The sequence below is a fragment of the Aristolochia californica genome, unplaced genomic scaffold (genome assembly GCF_029961685.1).
Source record: "Aristolochia californica isolate CCGP_79_NKW_82.1479 unplaced genomic scaffold, dmAriCali1.0.hap1 SCAF_13, whole genome shotgun sequence".
Taxonomy (NCBI): domain Eukaryota; kingdom Viridiplantae; phylum Streptophyta; class Magnoliopsida; order Piperales; family Aristolochiaceae; genus Aristolochia; species Aristolochia californica.
In genome coordinates, this window is record NW_027181804.1 from 1,939,306 (window position 1) to 1,962,623 (window position 23,318).

The 23,318-nt window shown below is 41.3% G+C and overlaps 4 protein-coding genes across 4 annotated transcripts; 3 read left to right on the forward strand and 1 right to left on the reverse strand.

The window, feature by feature from the left end:
* Positions 1–721: 721 nt before the first annotated feature.
* LOC137948451 (5-methyltetrahydropteroyltriglutamate--homocysteine methyltransferase 1-like) lies at positions 722–4,915 on the forward strand. Its single transcript, XM_068794535.1, has 10 exons — positions 722–808; positions 919–998; positions 1,128–1,297; positions 1,851–1,956; positions 2,709–2,715; positions 2,896–3,204; positions 3,266–3,301; positions 3,413–3,448; positions 3,491–3,544; positions 4,658–4,915. The coding sequence occupies exons 1-10, from the start codon at positions 722–724 to the stop codon at positions 4,913–4,915; spliced, it is 1,143 nt and encodes a 380-aa protein (XP_068650636.1).
* A 1,050-nt stretch (positions 4,916–5,965) lies between these two features.
* Positions 5,966–6,757, forward strand: LOC137948452 (uncharacterized). The gene has a single exon (XM_068794536.1). It carries the CDS (start codon positions 5,966–5,968, stop codon positions 6,755–6,757), a length of 792 nt encoding a protein of 263 aa, XP_068650637.1.
* A 4,257-nt stretch (positions 6,758–11,014) lies between these two features.
* On the forward strand, positions 11,015–15,421 carry LOC137948356 (single-stranded DNA-binding protein WHY1, chloroplastic-like). The gene is made up of 7 exons (XM_068794424.1): positions 11,015–11,353; positions 11,431–11,525; positions 11,678–11,770; positions 12,046–12,140; positions 13,921–13,994; positions 14,783–14,871; positions 14,969–15,421. The coding sequence occupies exons 1-7, from the start codon at positions 11,137–11,139 to the stop codon at positions 15,086–15,088; spliced, it is 783 nt and encodes a 260-aa protein (XP_068650525.1). The 5' UTR covers positions 11,015–11,136; the 3' UTR covers positions 15,089–15,421.
* A 1,539-nt stretch (positions 15,422–16,960) lies between these two features.
* LOC137949012 (protein LONGIFOLIA 1-like) lies at positions 16,961–19,705 on the reverse strand. Its single transcript, XM_068795268.1, has 4 exons — positions 19,514–19,705; positions 18,119–19,423; positions 17,819–18,011; positions 16,961–17,679 (listed from the first exon to the last, which is right to left on the reverse strand). Exons 1-4 carry the CDS (start codon positions 19,658–19,660, stop codon positions 17,066–17,068), a joined length of 2,259 nt encoding a protein of 752 aa, XP_068651369.1. The 5' UTR covers positions 19,661–19,705; the 3' UTR covers positions 16,961–17,065.
* Positions 19,706–23,318: the final 3,613 nt, after the last annotated feature.

The window sequence follows — 23,318 nt, forward strand, 5'->3', positions numbered from 1 at the left end:
GAGCGGCTCCCTCGGGCTTTGGGGAAATACCCCAAACCTGTTCTATCCATTAATCACTCACTCATGACCTCATTGACTCCCAAAAGGACAAGAGGCCCCAAACTGTGAAGACAGATCTTGAGAAAGCTTTCTATTGAGTAAATTGGAACTTCCTTAAAAATGTTCAAGAGGGACTAGATATCAAAATAGCATCTCCTCTCCCTCTTTGCTCTGTTCTTGTAAATGATACTGCCAAAGGTTTTGTCATAAGCTCAAAGGGGTTTAGGAAAGGTGATCTCTCATCTCCTATACTCTTCAACATGGTGGGGGAAGTCTCACACGACTCCACCACCTTGGACTCCCACTTTTAATGGGTCGCTCTAAAAAGCTGTAGTTCAAAGGTTTGAGAGAAAACTAGCAATTGGGAAAGGAAAACTCCACTCTGTTAGAAAAGCTACACTAATAACGTCTACTCGTTTCCGTCTTCCAAATTAAAATTTCTCCTTGATCCTTGCTTATCTACTGCTATTGCAAAGTCAGAAGCTTTAGAGAGAGAATTCCTCAGGTGGGTGTGCTTGAAAAGTTTTAAATACCCTCTTGTAAGGTGGGAGATATATTGTCAAATAAAAAAGGATGGGAGTCCGGGAATAAGAAGATTAAAACAAATGAAATAGCTATTTCCCTTGATTTTGATCTTTTCATAAATTACTTTAGAAGCTTATATTGGATGTTTTTTGGGGCAATGGAGCTACATTTCTTGGCTTTGGCTTGGATCCTTATGCTTCTTCCAGCTAGGCGAGCTGGCTTGGGTTCGCATGATATATCTCAAGTTTGAGCTCACCTTCTGTATGGTCCGAGTTCAGAATAATCATTAACAAGAGACAAACCCAAGCTGGCTAGTCTCTTATTTTCGGTTGTTAAATGGCCCTGCTTTCCCAGCTAGCCTTATCACATGCTGAAAACCCTATATGTGAATGGGATGGTTTGTGTTCTAATGCCATTGTCACTCTGTATCAGAGGTAAGTGCTCAAATTGAAAAAGATTCAGCTTCTGTATACTTAATGTCATTGCCACTCTGTCTCTAGTTGTTGTTACTTCCAATAGGCTTTTTCTAGGTTCTTGTGACAGTCGCCTTTTTACTGGGTTAGGACTTTGACTGCATTGGAGGGTGTCTCTGCTATTGGCTTTGATCTGATTCATGGAGTGGGGACCCTTGAATTGATACGTAACTTGGGTTTTCCTTGTCGAAATATCAGGGCAAATGATCTTGCCTCCTCTCTAGCGACTCTAAAAGAAATTGCGAGTATTGTTGGCAAAGGTAAACTGCCAAGTTATTCATTCACTACATTCTTGTTCATTTTTTCATAATACATTGCTTTTAAGTTGGATTCAAATGGACAAACAGAAGAGGTTTGGATGGAGCAGTGCATACAGTTCAGGGGAAAGAAATGAAACCTGGTCTGACCGAAGTTGTCCTCTAATTCACTCTTGCCCCTTTTCCATCTTCTTTAACTACAAATTTGTTGGTTACAGAATTATAAAGTCATCATCATCATCATCTCAAACTTTAGCAATTTCATGCCCTCATAAGGAAAGAGTCACCCACAACGGCAATTTTTTTCTCTATTCTGGTTGATTCGTGTAGTATGCTCCATTTTCTACTTTTATTTTCTTGTTTGAGGGTATAGGGACATACTCTAATGATAGCTAAGTATGGAAGTTAGTAAGATCCATTGTTTGCTATTCTATTTGTATGTGTGGTTATTGTGCCCGCCATTTTCTGTCTCGTTGTTACTCAAATATATGAATGTGGCTATTTAATATGTAGAAAACTTTTAATTCCACTTCTTGCTCCCTTCTACACACTGCAGTTGATTTAGAAAATGAAACAAAGCTAGACAATGAAGTCAAGTATTGGTTGGCATTTTCTGTACAAAAAATTATTGGAGGTGAATGCCTTGGCAAAGGCATTGAATGGTGAGAAGGATGAGGTACATCCTACATTCCCTCCTTAGCATCTATCTGTAATTTATTCCACCATTTTATCTATCTATGAGGAGAGAATTTGATCTTGTTGTACTTATCATCTATTTGGGCAATTGTTTTCTGCCAATGCTGTTGCTCAAAGCTTCTAGAAAGTCATCTTCTAGGGTGAACGATGAAAGCAGTTCAAAGAACAGTAAATAGGGGGAAGAGAATTTCTTCTTTGCCTGCTTTCTGGGATTTTAATCAACTTCCTTCTCTTATCTTGTAACACTTTAGGCTTTTGCTTTGAGAGGTTTTGATCACCGCCCTGCAACTCCTGTGACTGCTTAGACTTCATGCTTAACAAGAAAAGCTAAACCTTCCAAATCTTCCAACACCAACCATTGGATCTTTTCCCAAAAGATGGATCTTAGAAGAATCCGAGGTGAATACAAAGCAAACAAGTGAGTTTTCTCAGAAACTAGGGATCAAATTCAAAATTTCTGCACGCCTATGTTGGAATTCCATTATTTGATCATGAAAAATAACCAACTACGTTTTAAAAAAGATAAAAGAACCTGCTATTTTACCTTCACTTAAAAGGATTGACAAAGTGGAACCAACAAAATCAGCTAATGGGTACGTGGGTACCCTTGTGAAATTTCTTGTTTTGTCCCATCTTGTTTCAAATATATTTCTTCTTGGTTCTTTCACCATAAACTAGTTTCCCCCACTATTCGGAACTTAATGTTCATTTCTTGCAGGATCTCAGTAAGATGAATATGTGAAAGCTGTCAAAGAAGAGATTAGCAAAGTAGTTAAATTACAGGAAGAGCTAGACATAGATGTTCGTGTACATGGAGAAGCTGAGGCGTAATCTGAGTAAAATTTAATGACGCTGGGCATCTTATGGTTTTAACTGCATTTTGACATTTGGTGTGATTGCTGCAGAGGAATGACATGGTGGAATACTTTGGTGTACAAATAAAGGGCTTTGCTTTCACTGTTAATAGGTGGGTCCAGTCATATGGTTCATGTTGTGTTAAACCACCTATCGTCTATGCGGATGCCAGCAGGACCAAGACAATGACAGTTTTCTGGTCAGCTGCAGCACAGAGCACGACTAACCGTCCAATGAAGGGAATGCTCATTTGGCCTGTCACCATTCTGAATTGGTCCTTTGTGAGGGATGACCAGCCTAGGTCTTTTGGTAGTCTGTTCATTATATGCATGCTGAGGTTCTTTTTACTGTCTACAAAGGTCTCACCAATATACTTGTCATTAAGTATGAAACATGTTATCAAAATTTCCCTGGCAATAGAAAGCGATTGAATATTTAGAAGCTGCTGGGATCCAGGTGAGACTCTTATTGAGTTCTATTTTTGTACTTCGAGCACAAATTTTTTGGTGAAATATTTATTTTTAGGAGTATTTCTGGAGTTATCTGCAATGCCTCCTTTTCATACAGGTGATCCATATTGATGAAGCTGCACTACAAGAAGGCGTACTACTGTGCAAGTCAGAGCAGAACTTCTACCTTGATTAGGCTGTTCACTTCTTCAGAATTACAAACTGCGGTGTGAAGGATGATACCACTCAGGTTTGCTTTTTGCTGGTGTTATAACTTGCATATGGATACAAGCTTTTGTCTACAATAAGCCAGTTTTTATTGCTTATTCCATATCATGTACTTCTGATATCGATTGTTGGAAGACACAACTTAAGTGACACAAATGTAAATTAAGGGAAAACTCCTCTCCCACGTCAAGAGGTGGCAAATAAGGTAAATAAATGGTTTTTCATAAGGATGGCACAAAGGTGTAATTAAGTAAGATGATGTATGTTTACTTATATCCTTTTCTTTACAAAGCTTGTAGCCCTAAGGGCATTATAGTCATTGTAAATCTCCTTCCACAACTATAAATAAGAAACTCAAGGTATGAGGTAGAACATGAAGTCTCTCCTCTTCTCATAAATCCGTCCCTAGCCTATTCTCTCTTCTCCTCTCTTCTGCTTTCTTCCTCTCTTTTCTTCTCCTCTTCTTCCTCCTCTCTTCCTTCACCACCTTGATTGAGGCTCTTTATCATGGGATCCTAAATTCAACATCAAAGTAAACTGCTAGTTCCTTTGCGCTTGCCTTTGCTCTTGTTTTTTATTATTTAACCTTTTAAACTGTTGTTTCTTGTATGCTGAAGACATGTCATTCTTCATTAGAAGTTTGGTGTACATTTTGTCTTAATATACCCATGTCATTATAAAAGAAAACTATGAGAACATCCTTGCCTTAGAAACTGAACACCATCAAGAATGTCTGAACTCAGCAATCATATGTTTTAGATACTTTGATGCTGCTATGTCCTATTCTAAGTTCCATCCTTCTGTTAACTAGTATTTCATGTTTGTAATCATATTTTTGGTTTTATTTCTTTTCCCTTTCACTGCACAATTTACAGGATGGCACTAGCATAAGAAGTTCCAATAAAGAGGATACATTGATGTACTATCTATATAGGTATAAATACCGAAAACAAAAGATGTTACCCGTATGAGATATGTTGGTTAGCTTTTGACTGAAACTGCTTGTATTGGTCACTTCATAACTCGATATATATGAACCTATGCAATTTTGGGATCGATATGACAAACCATGGAAGTTACATTGCGTCCTTCTCTGGTAATATTTGATTACGATCGCCCTGTCATCTGATTACAGATTCATACCCATGTCTGCTATGATAACTTCAATGACATCATCCACTCTATCATTTACATGGATGCTGATGTGATTACTATTGAAAATTCAAGGTCTGACGAGAAACTTCTCTCTGTTTTCCGGGAAGGTGTCAAATATGGTGCTGGAATCAGGCCTGGAGGATATGATATCCACTCTCCTAGAATTCCCATTGTAGAAGAGATATCTGATCGAATCACAAGATGCTTGCTGTTCTTGAAAGGAATGCTCTATGGGTGAACCCAGACAGTGGTCTCAAGACCAGAAAGTATACGTAAGTTCAGCCGGCCTTGGCAAACATGTTTGCTGCAGCAAAGCTGCTCAGAAAAGAGTTGGCCTCGGCAAAGTGATTTCCCTTTTATTAGAATGTTATTATTTTATTATTTTGTAATATTTATGTTTTTACCATTTTACCCTTCTTCTTTGTATATAACCCGAAGTTGTAATTTGTAAGGTCATGTATGAGAAATCAATTTTATTTGTTTACTGTTCGTCTTCTCGACTTCGTCTCCCCGACGAGCTCAACGGCTCTTTTCCGTTTGATGTTTTAATATGGTATCAGAGCAGTTAATCCTCATTTTCTGATTATCTCCGGACGACGGACCTCTCCTCGTTTCTTTCCCCAAAATTTTCGACAACTGGTTTCGGCCATCGGAGTTCGGCAGCGGTGGTTCTCACTCTGTTGATTCTTTTTCCGTCTGGTTCGGCCATCGGCGTCCTGGCAAAGAGGTTAGTCCTCGTCCCTCTAATTTTATTTCGTCTGGTTCCGTTATCGAGAAGACGAATTTTCGGCGAAGCTTTCCAGCCTTCGGCGACCTATTTTCGGCCATCGGCATTCTGCAGTGACTGGTTTCTCCCTCCGTTGGCTCCGTTGGTTATTTCCCGGTAAAGAGGTTAGCTTTCGTACCTCTTCTAATTTTTTTTCTTTCTCTTCGTCTGGTTCCGCTGCCGATTCGATTTTCTGTTTGGGCGTTTCCGTTCTCGATGAGCTACGAAACTATTGACAGTGGTAGATCGAAATTTTTTTGAAGCGCTACAAAACTATTGGCAGTGGTAAATTTTTTTTCTGGCTGGTCACGACGGTATTTTTTTCGCGCAGCCTTCACTATTGGCATTTGGGAAAATATTTGTGTTGGATCTGTTTTGTTGGAAGATTTGTGTTAAGCTTTGTGTTGGATTGGTTTGGTTGGCGCAACGTTCATTGTTGGCTTTAATTTCTCCGTGATTTTTTTTGGCGTTGCATTGGTGGTCTGCTTCGACCAGTACTCCATGGAGACTTACTCATCGACGATGGCTTCCGATTCTAGTTTTCGTACCAGTTCGTCTCGTTCCATTTTTGAAGAACCATCGAACCCATATTATATTCACCACTCGGACAGCCTCGGGCAAGTTCTTGTCTTGCAGCTGCTCACCGGTGACAATTACATCAGTTGGAGTCGTGCGATGTTGATCGCCTTATCCGTGAAGAACAAAGTGGGTTTTGTCGATAGTTCTATACCTGAACCTCAAAGTGCTGATCCTATTTTGCTTAACTCTTGGACCCAGAATAATAACATGGTCCTCTCTTGGATCCTAAATTTGGTTTCCAAGGAAATCTCTGCGAGTGTTATTTTTGCTGCTTCTGCCCGAGAAATGTGGCTAGACTTTCGGGATCGTTTTCAACAGCGCAACGACCCGCGTATTTTTCAGCTTAAACGAGAATTGATAAACTTGCGTCAAGACAAGGATTCCGTTAACACTTATTTCACCAAACTGAAAACCATTTGGGAAGAACTAAGTAATTACCGCCCTAATTGCTCTTGTGGGACATGCTCGTGTGGTGACGTTAAAAATCTTACTGATTTCCACCATATGGAGTATATCATGTCATTCTTAATGGGCCTTGATGACTCTTTCTCCCAAGTTCGTGGTCAGCTGCTCCTCATGGATCTGATGCCCCCTATTAATCGTGTTTTTTCTCTGGTTGTCCAAGAGGAACAGCAAAGGAAGACTACTCAAGCCTCGGGTTCGCATACTCCCACTGACACGATGGCTTTTACGATTAAATCTGGGAACACAAAAATTCATAAACCTGGCTCATAGTCATCTCAGAGATTTCAATCCACTTACAGTGCCCCCCGAAATCCGAATTACAATGCTCATCGGAATCAGACTTACAGTGCTCCTCGGAATCAAAACAAGGACAAATATTATTGTACTCATTGCAAGCTTGCCGGTCATACTATCGCTCGTTGTTTCAAACTCTATGGCTATCCGCTTGGCCCCGCACCCAAAACCAACCAACATCCTCATGCTGCTGCTCATCAAGTTTTTATTGCTAATGATAACCAAGGTTCTCCTTCTGTTGGAAGTTTTGTTCAGAATCTGGACCCTACTCAATATCAACAACTCATGTCAATGCTTTCTTCACACCTGCATAGTTCAGCAATAGTCACTACTGCTCCGACATCTTCTACATCCAACTACTTGGCAGATACTTGTTTTTCTGTAACTTTAAATCCTCTAATTTCTTCATCTCAATCATGGATTGTAGACTCAGGAGCCACTAGGCATATCTGCTCTCACGCTCATGTTTTTGTTTCCTTGCATGCTATCCCACACACTACTGTTACTTTACCCAATAATTCTCAGTTTTTGGTCCACTTTGCTGGTGATATTAAATTGCATTCTCACCTTATGCTTAAAGACATACTGTTTGTTCCTCGATTCAAATTCAACTTGATCTCTGTTAGTGCTTTAGTTACTAACTCTAGCCTCACAATAAGTTTTCTTCCTGATTGTTTTGTTATCCAGGATCTCTCCACCCAGAGGACGATTGGCAAGGGTGACAAAATCCAAGATCTCTACGTCTTCAGTGCTCAAAATTTGAATTATGTTTTTGTTAACAATATTTCTGCCCATGTTTGGCATAATAGGTTAGGACACATTTCTTTTAAGAGACTTGATTTTTTGAAGGATCAATTAAACTGTGATGTAACTAGATTACATAAATCCGATCCTTGTTATATTTGTCCTCTCGCTAAACAACGTAGATTATCTTTTGAATCTCATAATCATTTGTCAGCATCTCCTTTTGATCTTGTGCATTGTGATATTTAGGGACCATATCAAACCGTTTCTTATACTGGTCATCGTTTTTTCCTAACTCTTGTTGATGATTGTACTAGATTTACTTGGATTTATCTATTGAAGACTAAATCTGATGCTATCTCTGTGATACCGTATTTTTTTAACATGGTTTCTACACAGTTTAATGCCAAAATCAAGGTTTTTCGATTTGATAATGCCCCTGGGTTATCCTTTGTTGACTTTTTTCAAACTCAAGGAGTTTTGCACCAGTTCTCATGTGTTGAAAGGCCTCAGCAAAACTCGGTTGTTGAACGTAAACATCAACACCTTTTGAATGTGGCTCGATCGTTGTTTTTTCAATCCCGCATCTCCGTCCCTTTTTGGACCGAGTGTATTCTTATTACAACTTTCTTATAATCTCACTCCTCTCTTACGCCATATCACCCCCTTCCATTTGCTCTATAACACTTCTCCTGATTATTCCATCTTCCGCGTCTTTGGCTGTTTAGCCTTTGTTTCCACCTTAGCTGCTCATCGCACTAAGTTTCACCCTCGTGCTCAGGTTTGTGTGTTTCTTGGTTATCCAGCTGGTGTGAAAGGTTATAAATTCTATGATGTGGAAACCAAACAGGTTTTCCTTTCCAGAGATGTCGTGTTCCATGAGGAGGTTTTCCCTTTCCATACTATCACACGTTCAGATCAACTTACTGATCCCTTTCCTGATTTAGTTCTGCCTCACTCCTCCCTCCTAGCTCATCTTTTTCCCGACCTCAATTCTTTCCCTATTCCTTCTTCCCCCCGTTATTTCTGATATTCCAATTGATGGTCATCCACCTCATGATCTTCCCACACTTGTTCCTTCCTCATCCGCTAGTGCTCTCCTTCACACATCTACTAGGAAGACTCATCCACCTCATTACTTACAGGATTATCACTGTAATTTACTTGTTGGTTCTCTTCCATCTGTTTCACTCTCTCAGCCTTATCCAATCTCTAACTCCATCTCTTACCATGCCCTTTCTGATTCCCACAAACACTTTGCACTCAGTCTCTCTTCTCAGGTTGAACCTCAATATTATCATCAAGCAGTGAAGTGTCCTGAATGGAGGTTGGCTATGCGTGACGAGTTGGCCGCTCTGGAAGTAAACAACACCTGGACCGTCACTCCTCTGCCCCCTGATAAACATACCATTGGATGCAAATGGATTTATAAAATCAAACTTAACTCTGATGATTCTCTTGAGCGACATAAGGCTCGTTTGGTAGCTAAAGGCTATACCCAACAAGAAGGTTTGGACTTTGTCGACATTTTTTCTCCAGTAGCCAAATTAGTAACTGTGAAGGTTCTTCTTGCTCTTACTGCCTCCCATGGTTGGCATCTCGCTCAACTTGATGTCAATAACGCCTTTTACATGGTGATCTTTTTGAAGAAATCTATATGGATCTCCCTCTTGGCTACCTTCGACAGGGGGAGTCATCTTCCTCTCACAACAAACTAGTTTGCAAACTTCACAAGTCCCTTTATGGTCTCAAACAGGCTTCGCGCCAATGGTACTCAAAATTTTCTCACGTTTTAATCACCTTTGGTTTTCTTCAATCGAAATCCGATTACTCTCTTTTCACAAAAGGACATGGCTCCTCCTTTGTCGCCCTCCTGGTTTATGTGGATGATATCATCCTTACTGGCCCTTCATCTAGTGTTATTGATGAGCTCAAACAATTTCTGCATACTCAGTTCAAGCTCAAGGATCTTGGTTGTCTTAAGCACTTCCTTGGTCTTGAAATTGCTCAGTCCAAGGCTGGTATTGTGCTTTCTCAACGCCATTACACCTTACAATTACTTGTAGACTCAGGTTACCTAGCTTGTAAACCCACTAGTATTCCCATGGATCCCAAGCTTCTTGATATAACCCACTATCGGCGGTTTGTTGGGAAACTTCTTTACCTCACTTTATCTCGCCCCGACATTACTTTTGCCGTTCACAAGCTCACTCAATTTGTTGCCCAACCCCGTCTTCCTCATCTCCAAGCAGTACATCACTTGCTTCGTTATCTCAAGACCAGTCCTGGTCAAGGTTTGTTGTTTTCTTCTACTTCTTCCTTGCAAGTACGCGCTTACTCTGATGCTGATTGGGGATCATGCCTTGATTCTCGTCGATCTACTACAGGCTGTTGCATCTTCATTGGTGATTCTTTGGTCTATTGGAAGGCCAAAAAGCAGACCACCGTCTCCCGCTCCTCCGCCGAAGCTGAATATTGAGCTTTTTTTCCACTGCCAGTTAACTTATTTGGTTACAACAACTTCTTCAAGATTTTCAAGTCAAAGTTGACTCTCCTGCGCTGCTCTACTGCCACAATCAAGCTGCAATACACATTGCTTCTAACCCTACATTTCATGAGCGCACCAAACATATTGAGATTGATTGTCATTTTGTTCGTGAACGTGTTACTTCGGGAGTCCTCAAGTTACTTCCCATTCGTTCTCAGTACCAGCTAGCCAACATGTTTACTAAACCTCTCCCTTCTACCCACCTTTTTTTGTTGTTGTCCAAGATGGCTGTCAAGGACATTTACAAGCCACCTTGAGGGGGAGTATTAGAATGTTATTATTTTATTATTTTGTAATATTTATATTTTTACCATTTTACCCTTCTTCTTTGTATATAACCCTAAGTTATAATTTGTAAAGTCATGTATGAGAAATCAATTTTATTTGTTTACTGTTCGTCTTCTCGACTTCGTCTCCCCGACGAGCTCAACGTCTCTTTTCCGTTTGATGTTTTAATACCTTCCCTCCCGTTTCTTCAGGAATTATACATCGGGCAACAACTTGGTTTCAACTTGAGGATCAAATACACAATCATTAGTTTTAAAAATAAAAATGTAATAGTAAGCTGAATAAATAAAAACCTTTTAACAAACAAGAGAAGTGGACATGAGTTTAGTGATAACGGAAGAAAAACTATATCTAGATAGAATTAAATAAAAGTGTTGAATTTTTGGAAAAAGAGAAATATTTTACTAATTTGTTCAAGGTCAGGTTTGTTCAAGATCTTGTGGCGAAGTTTTAAAAATATATTTTAGAAACATTTATTGAATCAAGAGAAGTTTTACTTTTTAATTGTTAAAGATTGTTCAAAGAAAATAATTTTTGTAACCACGTTAAGAAATTTAACCTTACCATATAGAATGTTTATAATGCTGAGCCACTCTAAATTCTGACTCCTTAGTTGTCCAAAGGAAGTTCAAATTACAGCTCTTCGTCTGAAGATTTGGCCCATTTTGCTGTCCACACCAAAAGTTGGCTGCGCGTCTGTCCAAAAACCTGCGTTTCTTGACCACTGCAACCCAAAAATCTCCGATAAAACCCATCCAAAACCCTTTTTCTCTTTATGTTACAGACACTCTCCAGTATGTACCCTCTACCTTGCTCTCCGCCTCTTCAAAATCCCGCTCTGTCGTTGGTGTTCCCACGAACCTATCTGAAAAATCGTCCATTTTGTAACACTAGGAACAAGTTTTCTGTAACATGCAAGCGCTCCGAGTACTACGAACAACGAAAGTTTTCCTCACCCAACGAAAGCCCCTCCTCTCGGCAACCCCTCGGAGGTCTTTTTTCTGCTTCCGTGCTCTTTTTGTACTTACTTTTGCAAATTAATGTGCTTACATACTCTTTGTCTTCTCAGCTTTCCCTCCAAAGGTATTTGTTGGTTACTCCATTTATAAAGGCAAGGCAGCTCTAACAGTAGACCCCAAAGCGCCGGAATTTGTTCCTTTAGATGTATGTTGACCGCTATCTCAGTACTCAATTGTAAGAACTCGGTCCGTATGCGTTTATCATGATCAGCTGTAAAAGCTTGGGAACTCTGTAAATGAGTAATTCTTGAATATGTCCTTTTTAATTGACGATGCTCCACTTGTTCATTTGTGTAGTCTGGAGCATACAAGGTTTCGAAGGAGGGGTTTATTTTACTACAGTTTGCCCCTGCGGCGGGGTTAAGACAGTACGACTGGAGTAGGAAGCAGGTGAGTCAGGATGCTGCTTGATGTAGTTTTGCTTTTCGAGTAGAAATATTTCTCTGTGGCCATCTATATGCCTTTTTCTGTGACCGAGCTTTGTGGAGGTATTTAGGAAGACAGTTTTGGGTTGCATTTGATTGTTTATAGGCTGATGTCAGCATGAAGAGCAGATTTGAAACCTTATTGGGAACGCGAACTCATTTTTTTGGTTTCTACAGAATAGAAAACTCGTATGCCAAGATCAAACTCATGCTGTGCTAATTCTTGTTGGCTCTCTTTAGGTGTTTTCATTGTCAATTGCTGAAATTGGATCTTTAATGGGTCTTGGTGCTAAAGATTCTTGTGAATTTTTTCATGACCCTAACAAAGGAAAGAGGTAATTTTTTACTCCTACCATTTGCTTCAGTAAGAAATACATGTTATTAAATTTTTCTTTGAGAATTGGTGGTGGATGTTACTCAACACAGGAAATATTACACATGATACAGAAGGGGAAGATTCCCCGGCTTAAAAAGGGAAGGAGGTTCCCATGATTAAATGATTGTGAGAGACTCCCTCTTTAGCAAACTATATAGAAAAACAGGCTACTTAGGTTGCTGTTTTCTTAACCATTCCAGACCCTTATATTGCTCAATTAGAAAAATGTTGGTTTATCAGGTCTGTACATAAACAATTTCAGAATTTGAAAATGATAACTGAAAGAATCATGCAGTATTAAAGAGATTCGCCCACTTGCAGATGTTCAACTAGCATGTTTTACATATGGCACTTGTGGATGGAACTGTGGTCGATTCTTTACTGCCACTGCTCCTTAAGGTTAAATCTGTATTATCAATGTATTATCGATACCTGAAGGGTAAGCTGGAAATTGGATGAAATTAGAACTAGGTGTTATAGTTTATCCATGTCTCACTGTAAGCAGTTGGTAGAGACCTCAAGAAACTACAATGTAAAATAACTCGAATAAAATGTCAAAAACTCTTTTGACTGTCCAAATAATAATGCTTACCAGCTAACTTTTAGTGCTTGTTCAATAGCTTTTCTTATTAAAAGAGACAAAAACTTATGCTCAGCTCATTTGCAAATGCTCTATTGATCTAAATTCTAACTAAGACAATTCCATTTAAGAGAAGGAAAGATTGGGGTGCATATTTTGTTGTGGGTTGAAAGATTAGGGACCAAGGAAGAGAAGGATCAAGAAAGAGACAAGGTGCCAATTAAAGCATCAGAAAAGCAAAAAAAGAAAAAAGAAAAAAAAAGCTGATATGTTAGCATAGAAGAACTTCTAGTTCTGCTATGAAAGAAGGATCAAGAAAGAGACAAGGTGCCAATTAAAGCATCAGGAAAGAAAAAAAAGAAGAAGCTTATATGTAAGAATTGAAGAACTTCTAGTTCTGCTATGAAAGAAGGATCAAGAAAGAGACAAGGTGCCAATTAAAGCATTAGGAAAGAAAAAAAATGAAGCTGATATGTAAGCATTGAAGAACTTCTAGTTCTGCTATGAAAATGTTTTAAATGTCTTGGAACAACTTGAAAAATGTAAAGAAGGCAAGTTAAGTGTTACTAAACCGATTCTTATTGGGCTGATGGACATGCAGACTATTTAATGATGGTAAGTGTTGATGGTGCAAAGCGCTCGTCATGTCACCTTGACAGCATCATCTCTTGGATGGTGGATTACTTGTTCCTTTTGTTTACTTTGCTTCTTAACAAGCATCTTGACTGTACCCTGCCTGTGGGTTTGGACCTCAAGATATATTTGGTGTAGCCAAAAATATTCTCACATTTGGTGTAGCACACATTAAGATCAGCTAACTCATATGTTGACCAATTGGCAAAAGAGGCTTGTCTCTCACCCCCAATTAGTGACTCGCAGCTCTCACCAGCTTTAAGCTTTGGACTTGGGCCTTGTATTATTTTTATCCTTAAGCTTTAAGCTATAAGACTCTAATGTAATTTTTTCTTTCTAGTAATAAAGCTATTTACCTTTCTTTAAAAAAACAAAAATAGTAATAGTTGATACTATAAAGCTAGAATATTTATTCACTTATTTCTTTAAAAAGGAAGTAACATTTATTATTGCTTGTGTCATTGTTTGTTGTATGTCATCGCTGCTGAACATGGTTTATTTATGCGCTGTTTTCCTTTTATATCAGTGAAGAAGGGCAGGTCAGGAAGCTTTTGAGAATTGAACCCCTTCCGGATGGCAGCGGCCACTTCTTTAATCTAAGTGAAGTCTTCTCAAAATTTGCATGCCTTTATGTTATTTTCAATTTTGATTGATCCATATTTGTGTGTGAGAGTTTTTTTTTTCGCTTTTTGGAAAAGGATCTATTTGTGTTTGAAATGAGTAATTTCAATTCTTTAATTATAGATTGCATAAAGGCCTTACTGCTGCATATTCTCAGTCACTATGGGTATGATTGGGAAACTAAAGAAATACCATATTGGTCTCTCATTCTCACTGAAAGTGATCCATGTTATTTTGGTTGTTTAACAAGGCTTGAGGATTTCTTCTCTCTTTCGTCTAGTTGCTTATATTAAGCATGGCATTTGATTTATTCCATTTTTTTATTTTTTTTTATTTTTGCGGGGTGGTGGCTTCACTTGCCCCGGTGAAAACCCAATCCATTGAACAGACTCTGTAGCATGTGAAGACCCACCAAGATAAGTGTTGTCAAAACAAAATGACTTGTACAGACAGATGTTCATTCTGATATCACTTTTTGAATGCTGACTTTTTTGGGTTATACTAAATGGAACTGGTTATTGAACCAGACTGGATTTAACTGCCGTGAGTTCAATGGTCGGGGTGGTTTCCTGCAATTGTCTCGTGTGCCATGTTTAATGGTGCACGCATAGGCAATTACAACCATATGCTTCTAATAGGCCTAAATCTGTAACTTTGTAATATCGTTAACATAGGTGAAAGTAAACCAGGTTGGGGATCGTTTAATTTTGTGTGTAGAGATGGTCATATGTGGCCCTAACTGCTCTCCTACTGTGATTTTATGTCAGGTGTTCAAAATAGGCTTTTGAATGTGGATGAGAGCATTTACATCCCCATTGCTAAAGCAGAATTCACTGTTCTTGTATCCGCGTTCAACGTAAGTAGCCACATTTTTGCTTCTCTTGTACTGCAACTTGAATTTGTCTCTCGCTCAAAACGGGGCTTCCTGACGTGGTCTGGATGGTTGCATGCAGTTTATCGTGCCGTATCTTTTGGGGTGGAATGCTTTCGGAAATACCATCAGGCCAGACGAATCTGTCCGAACAAACAACGCCAGTCCACGTTCTGGTGTGGATTTTGAGTGGGGTAGGTAGGATTTGAAACTGAGAAGGAGAATGCAAAGAAAATGGAGGAGCTTTTGTCTTAGATGCCACCTGTGGCATCGGAGGGTTTCGATCATACGTGCTCTTGATTATTATTTTGCTACCTGGGGAAAGCCTCAGCACAGCTTTTGGCCGTGAAAGAAAAATGGTAGTGTTTTCTGAATTTTCAGAACATATACCTCAGGAACCGTATGGAAGCTGGCCTATGTAATTATGCCTTGTTGATTATGTTGCTCTGTTTGTCCTTCCATTCTTAACTACAGCTTGTTAATTCTAAGATGAGTTCGACTTATAATCTGAACTAAAAAAAGAACTCAACTTTAATTCTTGATTGCTTCAGCTTTTAAAGAAACAAAACACTCGTTGCTTATGTCTTCTTGTTGTGGGATTTGTAATCGATTATTGAGCCAATATTTTCAAGGGCAATGTCTAAAAGGTTGGAGGGACTGGTGCAATGCAAGTACTCCACTCAGGAGGCCAACCTAAGCCAAACTATCGAATGCAGTCACCACCACTTGATGCCCAGAATTAAGTGGAAGAGGGGAAGTGTAAAGATGATGAATATAAGATGCAGAGAAGTAGTTTGAGCCTCTTGCGAAGGAGCTGCCGCTATCATCATTGGTATAGCTACCAAAAAGCAAGACTCTAGGGGTCTGTTTAGAAGAGAGTAGAAATGGCTCTCAAAAGGAAGAAGATGAGAGCAGCTACCGAGGAGGGAAAGAAGATGCCGGAAAACTCTTTAAGTTTTTTTTTTTTTTGTTTTCTATCACCTATCTCTGTCCTGCGAAAGTGAGGGCTGTCCATCCAGATCCCCTGAACCCTGCCGGTTTCCCCCCTTGAACATAAACATTTCACAAAATTTTACAATTTCCATCAATCAAATGAAACCAAACAGGAGAAAGAAAAACAAGCCCAGAAACTGGCCACCTGCACCAGACCTGGCAAAGAGCACGCGAGGTAGGGACCAAGAGGAAAGCAAATTCCACCATGACCAGCACCACTCTCCTCTTTTACTGCGGCAATTATGGCGTACTCTCAGCGCCACAGCCTGCGGAAGGTCGCCCGTAGGCGCGCCTGTGCCCTACGAGGATGACAGAGCCTGCTCTTTGAGACAACTGCATGGCCCAAATGTTACGTCAAGCTTATCAACTTAACAAGGGACATGGAATTGAATGATGCGAGGAAACGGCAATGGAACTGTAGCGGTAGGGTACGTCCCCTCATCGATGTCTCAGAGCCTCTCAGGGAAGACGAGTGATGACTGCGGACTGCCTCCTCACAGACATTGAGGATAGTAGTTGGAAGGCCACATCAATGTGAGAGAGGTGGGCTCGCGTTCTTGCCATGTCCCTTCTGGTTTCCTTCAGTCTGCCTAGGGCCTGTCCAACTGGGTCTTTCCCATTCTGGTCCGGTCCATTTTGGGTTTTCCCAATCGTATTATTTTTTAAATTAAAAAAATAGTTAATATAATCCAAAGTATAATTCACCGTTAATTCAATACGAAAAATCATTTATAATCGTTTGATTGGATAATTGAGATAATTCATCATGATCGACGATTGAGATAACATTTCTTATGTTAGAATCTACCATATCTAAATTAGAATCTAATGGATGATTAAAATTTTAATCTTTAACTTAATAAAATATTAATTTATTTTATCTTAAGAAATTTTTATTTTTTAAAAAATTATAATATATAATAATTTTATAGTAATTGATTATTTTTATGAGGATGTATTTGATATTTTAATGTCATTAATTTTAATATAATAATACTATAAAGATAATAAAATAAATAACATATCTCAAATTGTGGGGCCTACCTTAGGCTAGAATCTTTTTCACGGACACGTAGACTCATACGTAAATAAGGGAGATTTTGTACCTTTTCTTTTGGGGGATATTTATCCAAAATTACAGAAAACATGGGAAAAAGCTTACAAGTGGGAAACCCCCGGCAAGAATTCAAAAAACCAACTTCCTCTTTGGCGCCACCGCCGCTATCCGTTTCGGACCGAACGTGGCCAATTCCGTGATCGTCTCCGCCACCAGATCCTTGAATATCAGCCGCTCGATGTCCAGCACCGCCTCCGACATCTCTACCGACCGGTCGCCCCACCCGTCGCTCCCGCCGGTGGCCATGTCCTTCCCCAGTATTCCGCATATCATCTCGCAGATGTCTTCCGCCCGCAAGTTCTCTCTCGTCCTCCGCAGCTCCGCCCACACTTGCCGCAACGACGGTTTCTGGACCTGACCCGTGTAGGCCTTCCATGAATTGACGCTCTGTTTCCTCTGAAGGATTTCTCTGACGGTGTCGAAGAGAAGCCGTCGGTGGAGGATCGTGAATTGGCTTATTTTACAGTGGACGTGGAACTTTCTTTCCAAGGAGGCGAATATGTCGAAGCTTTCTGTTTTGTGGTTCGTTGTGTGGGAGGAGCTCTGCTGTGGACTGAAAGCTCCAAGGACTTGGGAGACGTAGAGGAAATCTTGGTCCTCGGATTGCTCTTTCGATCTTGTTCTGATTGGTGATATTGCGCTTGCAGGGCTCCATTGTTCGTACTCCATCTCCGGCCATTCATCTGTTGAAAATAGAAGAGAGCGAAATTAAAGAAAGCCATGGTAATCTTTCAAATATCAGAGCAGAAAAACAGATTCTTGATTGAGCACATTAGGTACCCTTTTGTTGATTTGACGAGAATGGGAAAGCCAAGTGCGTACCTATAAAATCAAGACCTCGTTTCATTGAAATGGGAGGCGGGGATCCCTCGTCCTTATAGAAAGACGAATCAAGAACAGAAACAGGGCTTGGCTGATCATTTGCAGCGATCTCCGCTATGCTGTGAAGCAGCTTATCGCATCTCTCCAGGAGGCTCCTTCCCTCCTTGTAATCCTCCGTTTTTGATCTCTGAGACTAATGTAAAGAAAAAATAAATCTATCAAAATCAAAGAACTGGCTGTGGGATTGAATTAACTAAAGAAGACAGAGAACTTGTTCTTTTTCTTCTCATCAACTCTTACCTCAGCGTCGATTTGAGAATAGGTGCTTGCATTGCTCTCGGAAAGAGAAGAAGATTCTTCATCCACTGTAGAAATCCTCTCCTGTTGCGTTTTTCGACTTCTAGGGGATCTGCTAATAGCCACGTCCGGCCCAATTTTCTTAGGAGAAGAAACCCTTCTCTGTTCATCCGAGCTTCTCACTTTCCTCTGGGTCTCGGCATTAACATTTATGCTCAGCCTTCTCGGGCTCTTCACAGGATTCTCATTCCCCGAATTTCTTCCTCTTCCAATGGTCGAATTCTGATTCTCTCGCTTCATTGGCCTCGCCGTTGGGGAGGTAGCCTCTGTCCGCCGGATCCCGCCTCTGGATTTCGAATTCGAAGGCGAAGAAGGCAGAGGAGGCGACACGTATCCTCTTTTACCCATCTGATTTTTTGGCGATCTGGATGGTTTCATCACGACAATGGGAGCTTCTTCGAATTGGCGATCCAAAATGAAATTCCTCCTCTCAAATTGTCCATTGGATCTCTTGGAATGCAAGAGCCCTTTGAGCTGTAAAGCCTCCAAAATCTGCTTCAGAGTCTCCAAATCATTCGCTTGTTCGTCAATTCCTCTCATCTTAAACCTCTTCTCGATCTCTCCGTACAGAGACCCTGTTCTCTTGACCGGCTCCGGGAAAACATCCTGCGTGTCGAAAAAACTTTTCCGATGCTGCGGTGAACTCCAGGCCGAGTTCGTCAACCTTTTCACACTATCATATTTGGGTTTTCTCGTCAACTCTGTCGCTCTCTCTTCCGCGCGCGGGTTCGGGTTCTCGGGAACTACCGACAACGACTTCTTTGCGGGCTGAAAGTCGCTGCTACCGTCGAGCACGAAGCGATACTGGGCCTGCAACAGATCTCTTGACACCCTTGATTCCGATGCGGATCTCCTCAACTCGATTTTTTTCGAAGACTCATGCCCCGAGTCGGGCAAAGCCTCGAGACCCATCAGCCTAGCAATGACGCTCGGCGCCCGTCTCTGTCCCTCCATGTCCTCCGTCGATCTAGCGGCAGAAAACATGGACGAAGCGTTCGCATTCGGAACAACGCCCCCTTTCCCACTCACCCTACTATCCAACGAAAGCCTCGGAGCCTCCCTAAACTTCCACGACGACTTCAACCCTTCCTCGTAAATGGGCAGAGGCAACGGCGAAGATTTAGGCTTCGGCGACTCCAAAGGCCCCGACTTCATAATTTCCACCCCTACAGGCGCCTCCTCCTTCACCGGAGTCACCGGAGGCGACCCAACGGACACTCCCGAGGAAGAGGAACTTGAATCGACAGCCTAATTTTACAATAACACGAATAAAAAATCCACTTCCGCCAACAAAAAACCCAAATAAGGAGAGAGATTGAGCACAAACAAGGAACTCACCTGAGCGAGACGCTTGGTGGTGTAGAGGCGCTTTCCGGCGAGAATCTGATGGCGGTCGAATAGATTAAGAAAGCCAGCCATGCAACCCATCTGCTTCTCCATCTCCTTCCCTGTCATCCTCTGCTCTTCAACGAAACAAGCAGTCATCTTCTCTCCCACCCAGTAACTCTCTAGTGTTTCCTCTCACCTCATCTTCTCTCCACGGTCGACCACTCGAGGCCGTGGACGCCTTATGTAAACAGGCGAGGCTGAAAGTCTCCTCGGGCTGTGCGAATTTGGCAGATGAATCCGGTCCGACCCGGCCCCATTCGGTCCGGCCCAGAGTGGCGTTTTCAGATTCTTAGAGTTGCGCGCGGTTGTGTCAGCCGTCAGGGATCCCACCTTGGGCTGCAAAAGTTTGACCTGACCAAACGTGAAATGTCCGGATTAACCTTTCCTGTTTCATCTGCTTAACTCGCGTTAACGATTACCGCCGCGCCATTAGAGTGGCAATAAAAAATTAATGACGAGCGCTGCCTTCCCACTCGTTTCTCCGTCGCCGCCCGCCGGCCCCTCTCCCTGCTATCACCATCTGGCAAAAGCTTCGTCCCCACCCCTTGTTATTTTCTTCTTCATCTGTATCTCCTCCATTATATCATGCCGGTTGGAAGTAAAAATTGTCTGGAGTTTTTAACTGGACTCGTTAAGCGTTCTTCGTTCTCCAGCTTCTGGGTGGCTCGTGGTTGATGATTGGATTTGTATTTAATTCGGATGCCATTGTTTTGTATAGATGTGAATAGTTTGGTAACTTACGCGGTGGATATCTGCTGCTATTTCCGAAAAAGTTAGGTGTTCCCATACTGGGATTCAACATTTTTTCAGACGGAGCTTAAACTACCTTCTGGGTTGAATTAGCTTTCAGTTCAGTTAATTGACGAAGTTCTGATTAAGTATTGTGCAGCCGGAAGGAGTAAACGAAACTAATTTAAGGTATGCAAAGGTAATTTTCCAGGTAGGCTGGTCAGACTGTCCTTGATTTAATGTAGGGTGTAAGACGAGCAAGAAGGAGGCAAAAGTGCAAGGGAGTTAGAGAAGGAAGGCACCATCCCCATCATCCAGGACCAAATCGCAAAAAAGGGAACTCCATTAACTGCGATTAGGCTACGTGAGTCGCGAGGGGAAGACTGAGGACGACGATGACTCTGCATCATCGGTAAATGCACCCTTCTGTGACTTGTGAGGGACGAGCTTTGGAAAATGACCTCAAGGATCTCCCGATTCTTTACCGATTAGCTGCTCCCACTGGTCAAGGAAGGGAGGGGGGTTCACCGATTCAGATTTCAGAAATGAATTGAATAAAAACAACTTTTTAATGTTCGTTTGATTTCTCGCTGAGTCTCAGGAGGGGAATGATACGCTGCTGTCACCCTTTTTGCCGTAAATGTATGGGTAGCTGAAAATGTGCTAAGGATGTAATAAAAGAAGAGGGACTGTAGTCTGTACTGCTGCGACTCTGTCCTTGGACGCTGTGAGCGATTTGGTCTTTACGAATCCACTCTGTATTGTCTCAATGGAATTCATTCATAAAATGACTGTTCTGACAGGAGAAAATACAGTGTTTAATGAAGTGGGGTCGCTGCTGTACTGGTTTGATCCTTCCTTGAGAATGATCCATCGCAAGGTCTGGGCGATTCAGATTTCGGACTCTGGAGTCTGGGAGCCGAAAGCAGCCAGAGGCATCAGAGGAGAAAGGCAGCAGCACCTCGCCCGGAAGCCTAAAACGGCAAAGAAGAAAGAGAAAAGATCTCTCTCTCTCTCTCTCTCTCGATGTACAGCAAAGAAAGAACTGGCGGAAGGCTTTTAGCTTCGTCTCCACTGTGAAAAAAAATGGAAAAGCTTAGAAACACGTGAAAAAGGGCGATTCCTCGCTGGTAAAAGAAGCAAGTCGATCCAAGAACAAGGAAGAAAAAGGAAACAAAGCTGCAGCAAAAAGAGATCCTTCACCATTCTTGCCATTTAAGAAGCTAGTTAACTAGCCATGAAAACTTAAATCAGATCGCAGCCGTAGTTAACCAGGGGGTCCCAGCCTTTAAACTCTGTGGACCGTACGCTTCTTTCGTTTTTTCTTCCTTCTCTCCTTCTATCCGTCTACTTCACACGTGTACTGTACACTTACAGGATTAGGCACTTGGATCTCCAAATATTACGGAAAGCCCCGTCGCTAGTGATGCAGGAACGTACGCGGCGGTGGCATTGCTGTAACTTATCTGACGATCGAGGGCATTTATAGAATATATTCAGAGTATTAGTGGAATTATACATTCAAGGGCATTTTGGACTTTTAAACTTAATATTTTACGAGAACGCCCGTTCGTTCAGCGACGTCACCAAGCCGTTGCAGCCTCCACGTCTCGTTTTGCTGAACCATGTCTTTTAGCAAAGGTTATTTTGACAGGCATCGGGTAATTTTGATTGGACAACACTAAAGTGGGGCCCATTACAGTAATTTATTTATTTTTAATATATATATATATATATATATATTTGTGAAAAATGGGTTTTTTCTTTACAATAACCGAGGGAGAAGAAAAACATTTGACTCTTGTTGATTTGCTAACCAGGTTCAGGTGACGAACCAGACTGATTTTCTTTTCCAATGAGGCCTCCCGACAAAAGGAACCCAACTTTCAGGTTCAGTTGGATTTAATTCGCCTGATCGGGATTGACCCAGTAAATAATAGCTTTCACCTAAAGCATCTGAAATTGGGTTGAAGAAGACTGGTTTTATAGTTTTTACCTACGGCCGAAAGGGAACCAGCTAAAGGGACTTAGGATTAGGACATTACGATCGTCTTTTTCTGAAGTTTGGGGACTCTAAACAAGGGATGAGTAGGGACTCCGCAGAGTCACCTAGGGAAAGGGATTGAGACTTCGGAGATTCCCAGCTTCCATGATTGCAGTTCAGTTTCCCAATCCCAGATACCCAATGGAGCTTTGTATCAAAGAAACTACTGTAATATTCAACTGGTTCTCGTAGGCATGTGCATGAGTAAAAAATTGCCAAGAATTGCAGCAAGCAAGCTCCTCTCTCAGTAGAGCACCCGGAATATGATTTCTTTCTCATTTTTACTGGTCCCTGGTGCTGGAGAATATGGGATAAAGAAGCAGATGTAAGGAATGTGGCCGGTGAGAGAACATGAGCATGGAGGTTGGAATCTGTGCAAAAATTTTGCAGTTCAATTGAGTGGCGCATAGGAACTTGGGCTGGTCCTGATTAAAATCTTTAATGGGTGAAGTAGATTTTGGCCAGTGAGGCCATTTGTGATGGCAAGAGAGGGTGTCTGCATGCATTTCAATAAATAAATGGATCGAGGTGAAGATTCATGAATTAAGGGTTCAGAGAATGGGGTGATTTAGACTCACATGGAATAGCCAGAGAGTGGCCCCATCCTTCCTTAAGACCGTCTCACATGGGGTTCCCTGCCATTATCCTGACTGCAACTTTCTCTGGCACCAAAAGTTCTTTATAGATAAGGAGTCCCTTTAACAGGGAAAGTGAAAGAGAGGATTAGCACAAAGGATATCTCCCATCTGTGACTGCTTATTGGATTGAACTTGGAATTGGCTAACTTCAATGCATGCTTAGTGTTTGATCAAATGCCTCCGTCATGGAATCTTGAACATGTGCCGCTGGAGAGGGAACCAGCCAAGATTATCTACTCTGAACACTGTATCATTGACATAATTTATACCGATTGATCTTCTTAATTGGCTCCTGATTGAGCAACAAGCGTATTCATCGACTGACAAGTTCATTCATGCTTAG

Excerpts from the sequence above, each read along its gene's own strand:
- LOC137948451 (XM_068794535.1), top strand. The coding sequence starts at position 722 with ATGGAGCTACATTTCTTGGCTTTGGCTTGGATCCTTATGCTTCTTCCA. Across the intron at positions 999-1,127 it reads ATTGTCACTCTGTATCAGAG|GACTTTGACTGCATTGGAGG; the intron begins GTAAGTGCTCAA and ends TTACTGGGTTAG. Across the intron at positions 3,449-3,490 it reads AAGCTGCACTACAAGAAGGC|GCTGTTCACTTCTTCAGAAT; the intron begins GTACTACTGTGC and ends TACCTTGATTAG.
- LOC137948452 (XM_068794536.1), top strand. The coding sequence starts at position 5,966 with ATGGCTTCCGATTCTAGTTTTCGTACCAGTTCGTCTCGTTCCATTTTT.
- LOC137948356 (XM_068794424.1), top strand. The coding sequence starts at position 11,137 with ATGTTACAGACACTCTCCAGTATGTACCCTCTACCTTGCTCTCCGCCT. Across the intron at positions 11,771-12,045 it reads ACGACTGGAGTAGGAAGCAG|GTGTTTTCATTGTCAATTGC; the intron begins GTGAGTCAGGAT and ends GGCTCTCTTTAG. Across the intron at positions 14,872-14,968 it reads TTCTTGTATCCGCGTTCAAC|TTTATCGTGCCGTATCTTTT; the intron begins GTAAGTAGCCAC and ends GGTTGCATGCAG.
- LOC137949012 (XM_068795268.1), bottom strand. The coding sequence starts at position 19,660 with ATGACTGCTTGTTTCGTTGAAGAGCAGAGGATGACAGGGAAGGAGATG. Across the intron at positions 18,012-18,118 it reads ATTCTCAAATCGACGCTGAG|TCTCAGAGATCAAAAACGGA; the intron begins GTAAGAGTTGAT and ends TCTTTACATTAG. Across the intron at positions 17,680-17,818 it reads ACGAGGTCTTGATTTTATAG|ATGAATGGCCGGAGATGGAG; the intron begins GTACGCACTTGG and ends TATTTTCAACAG.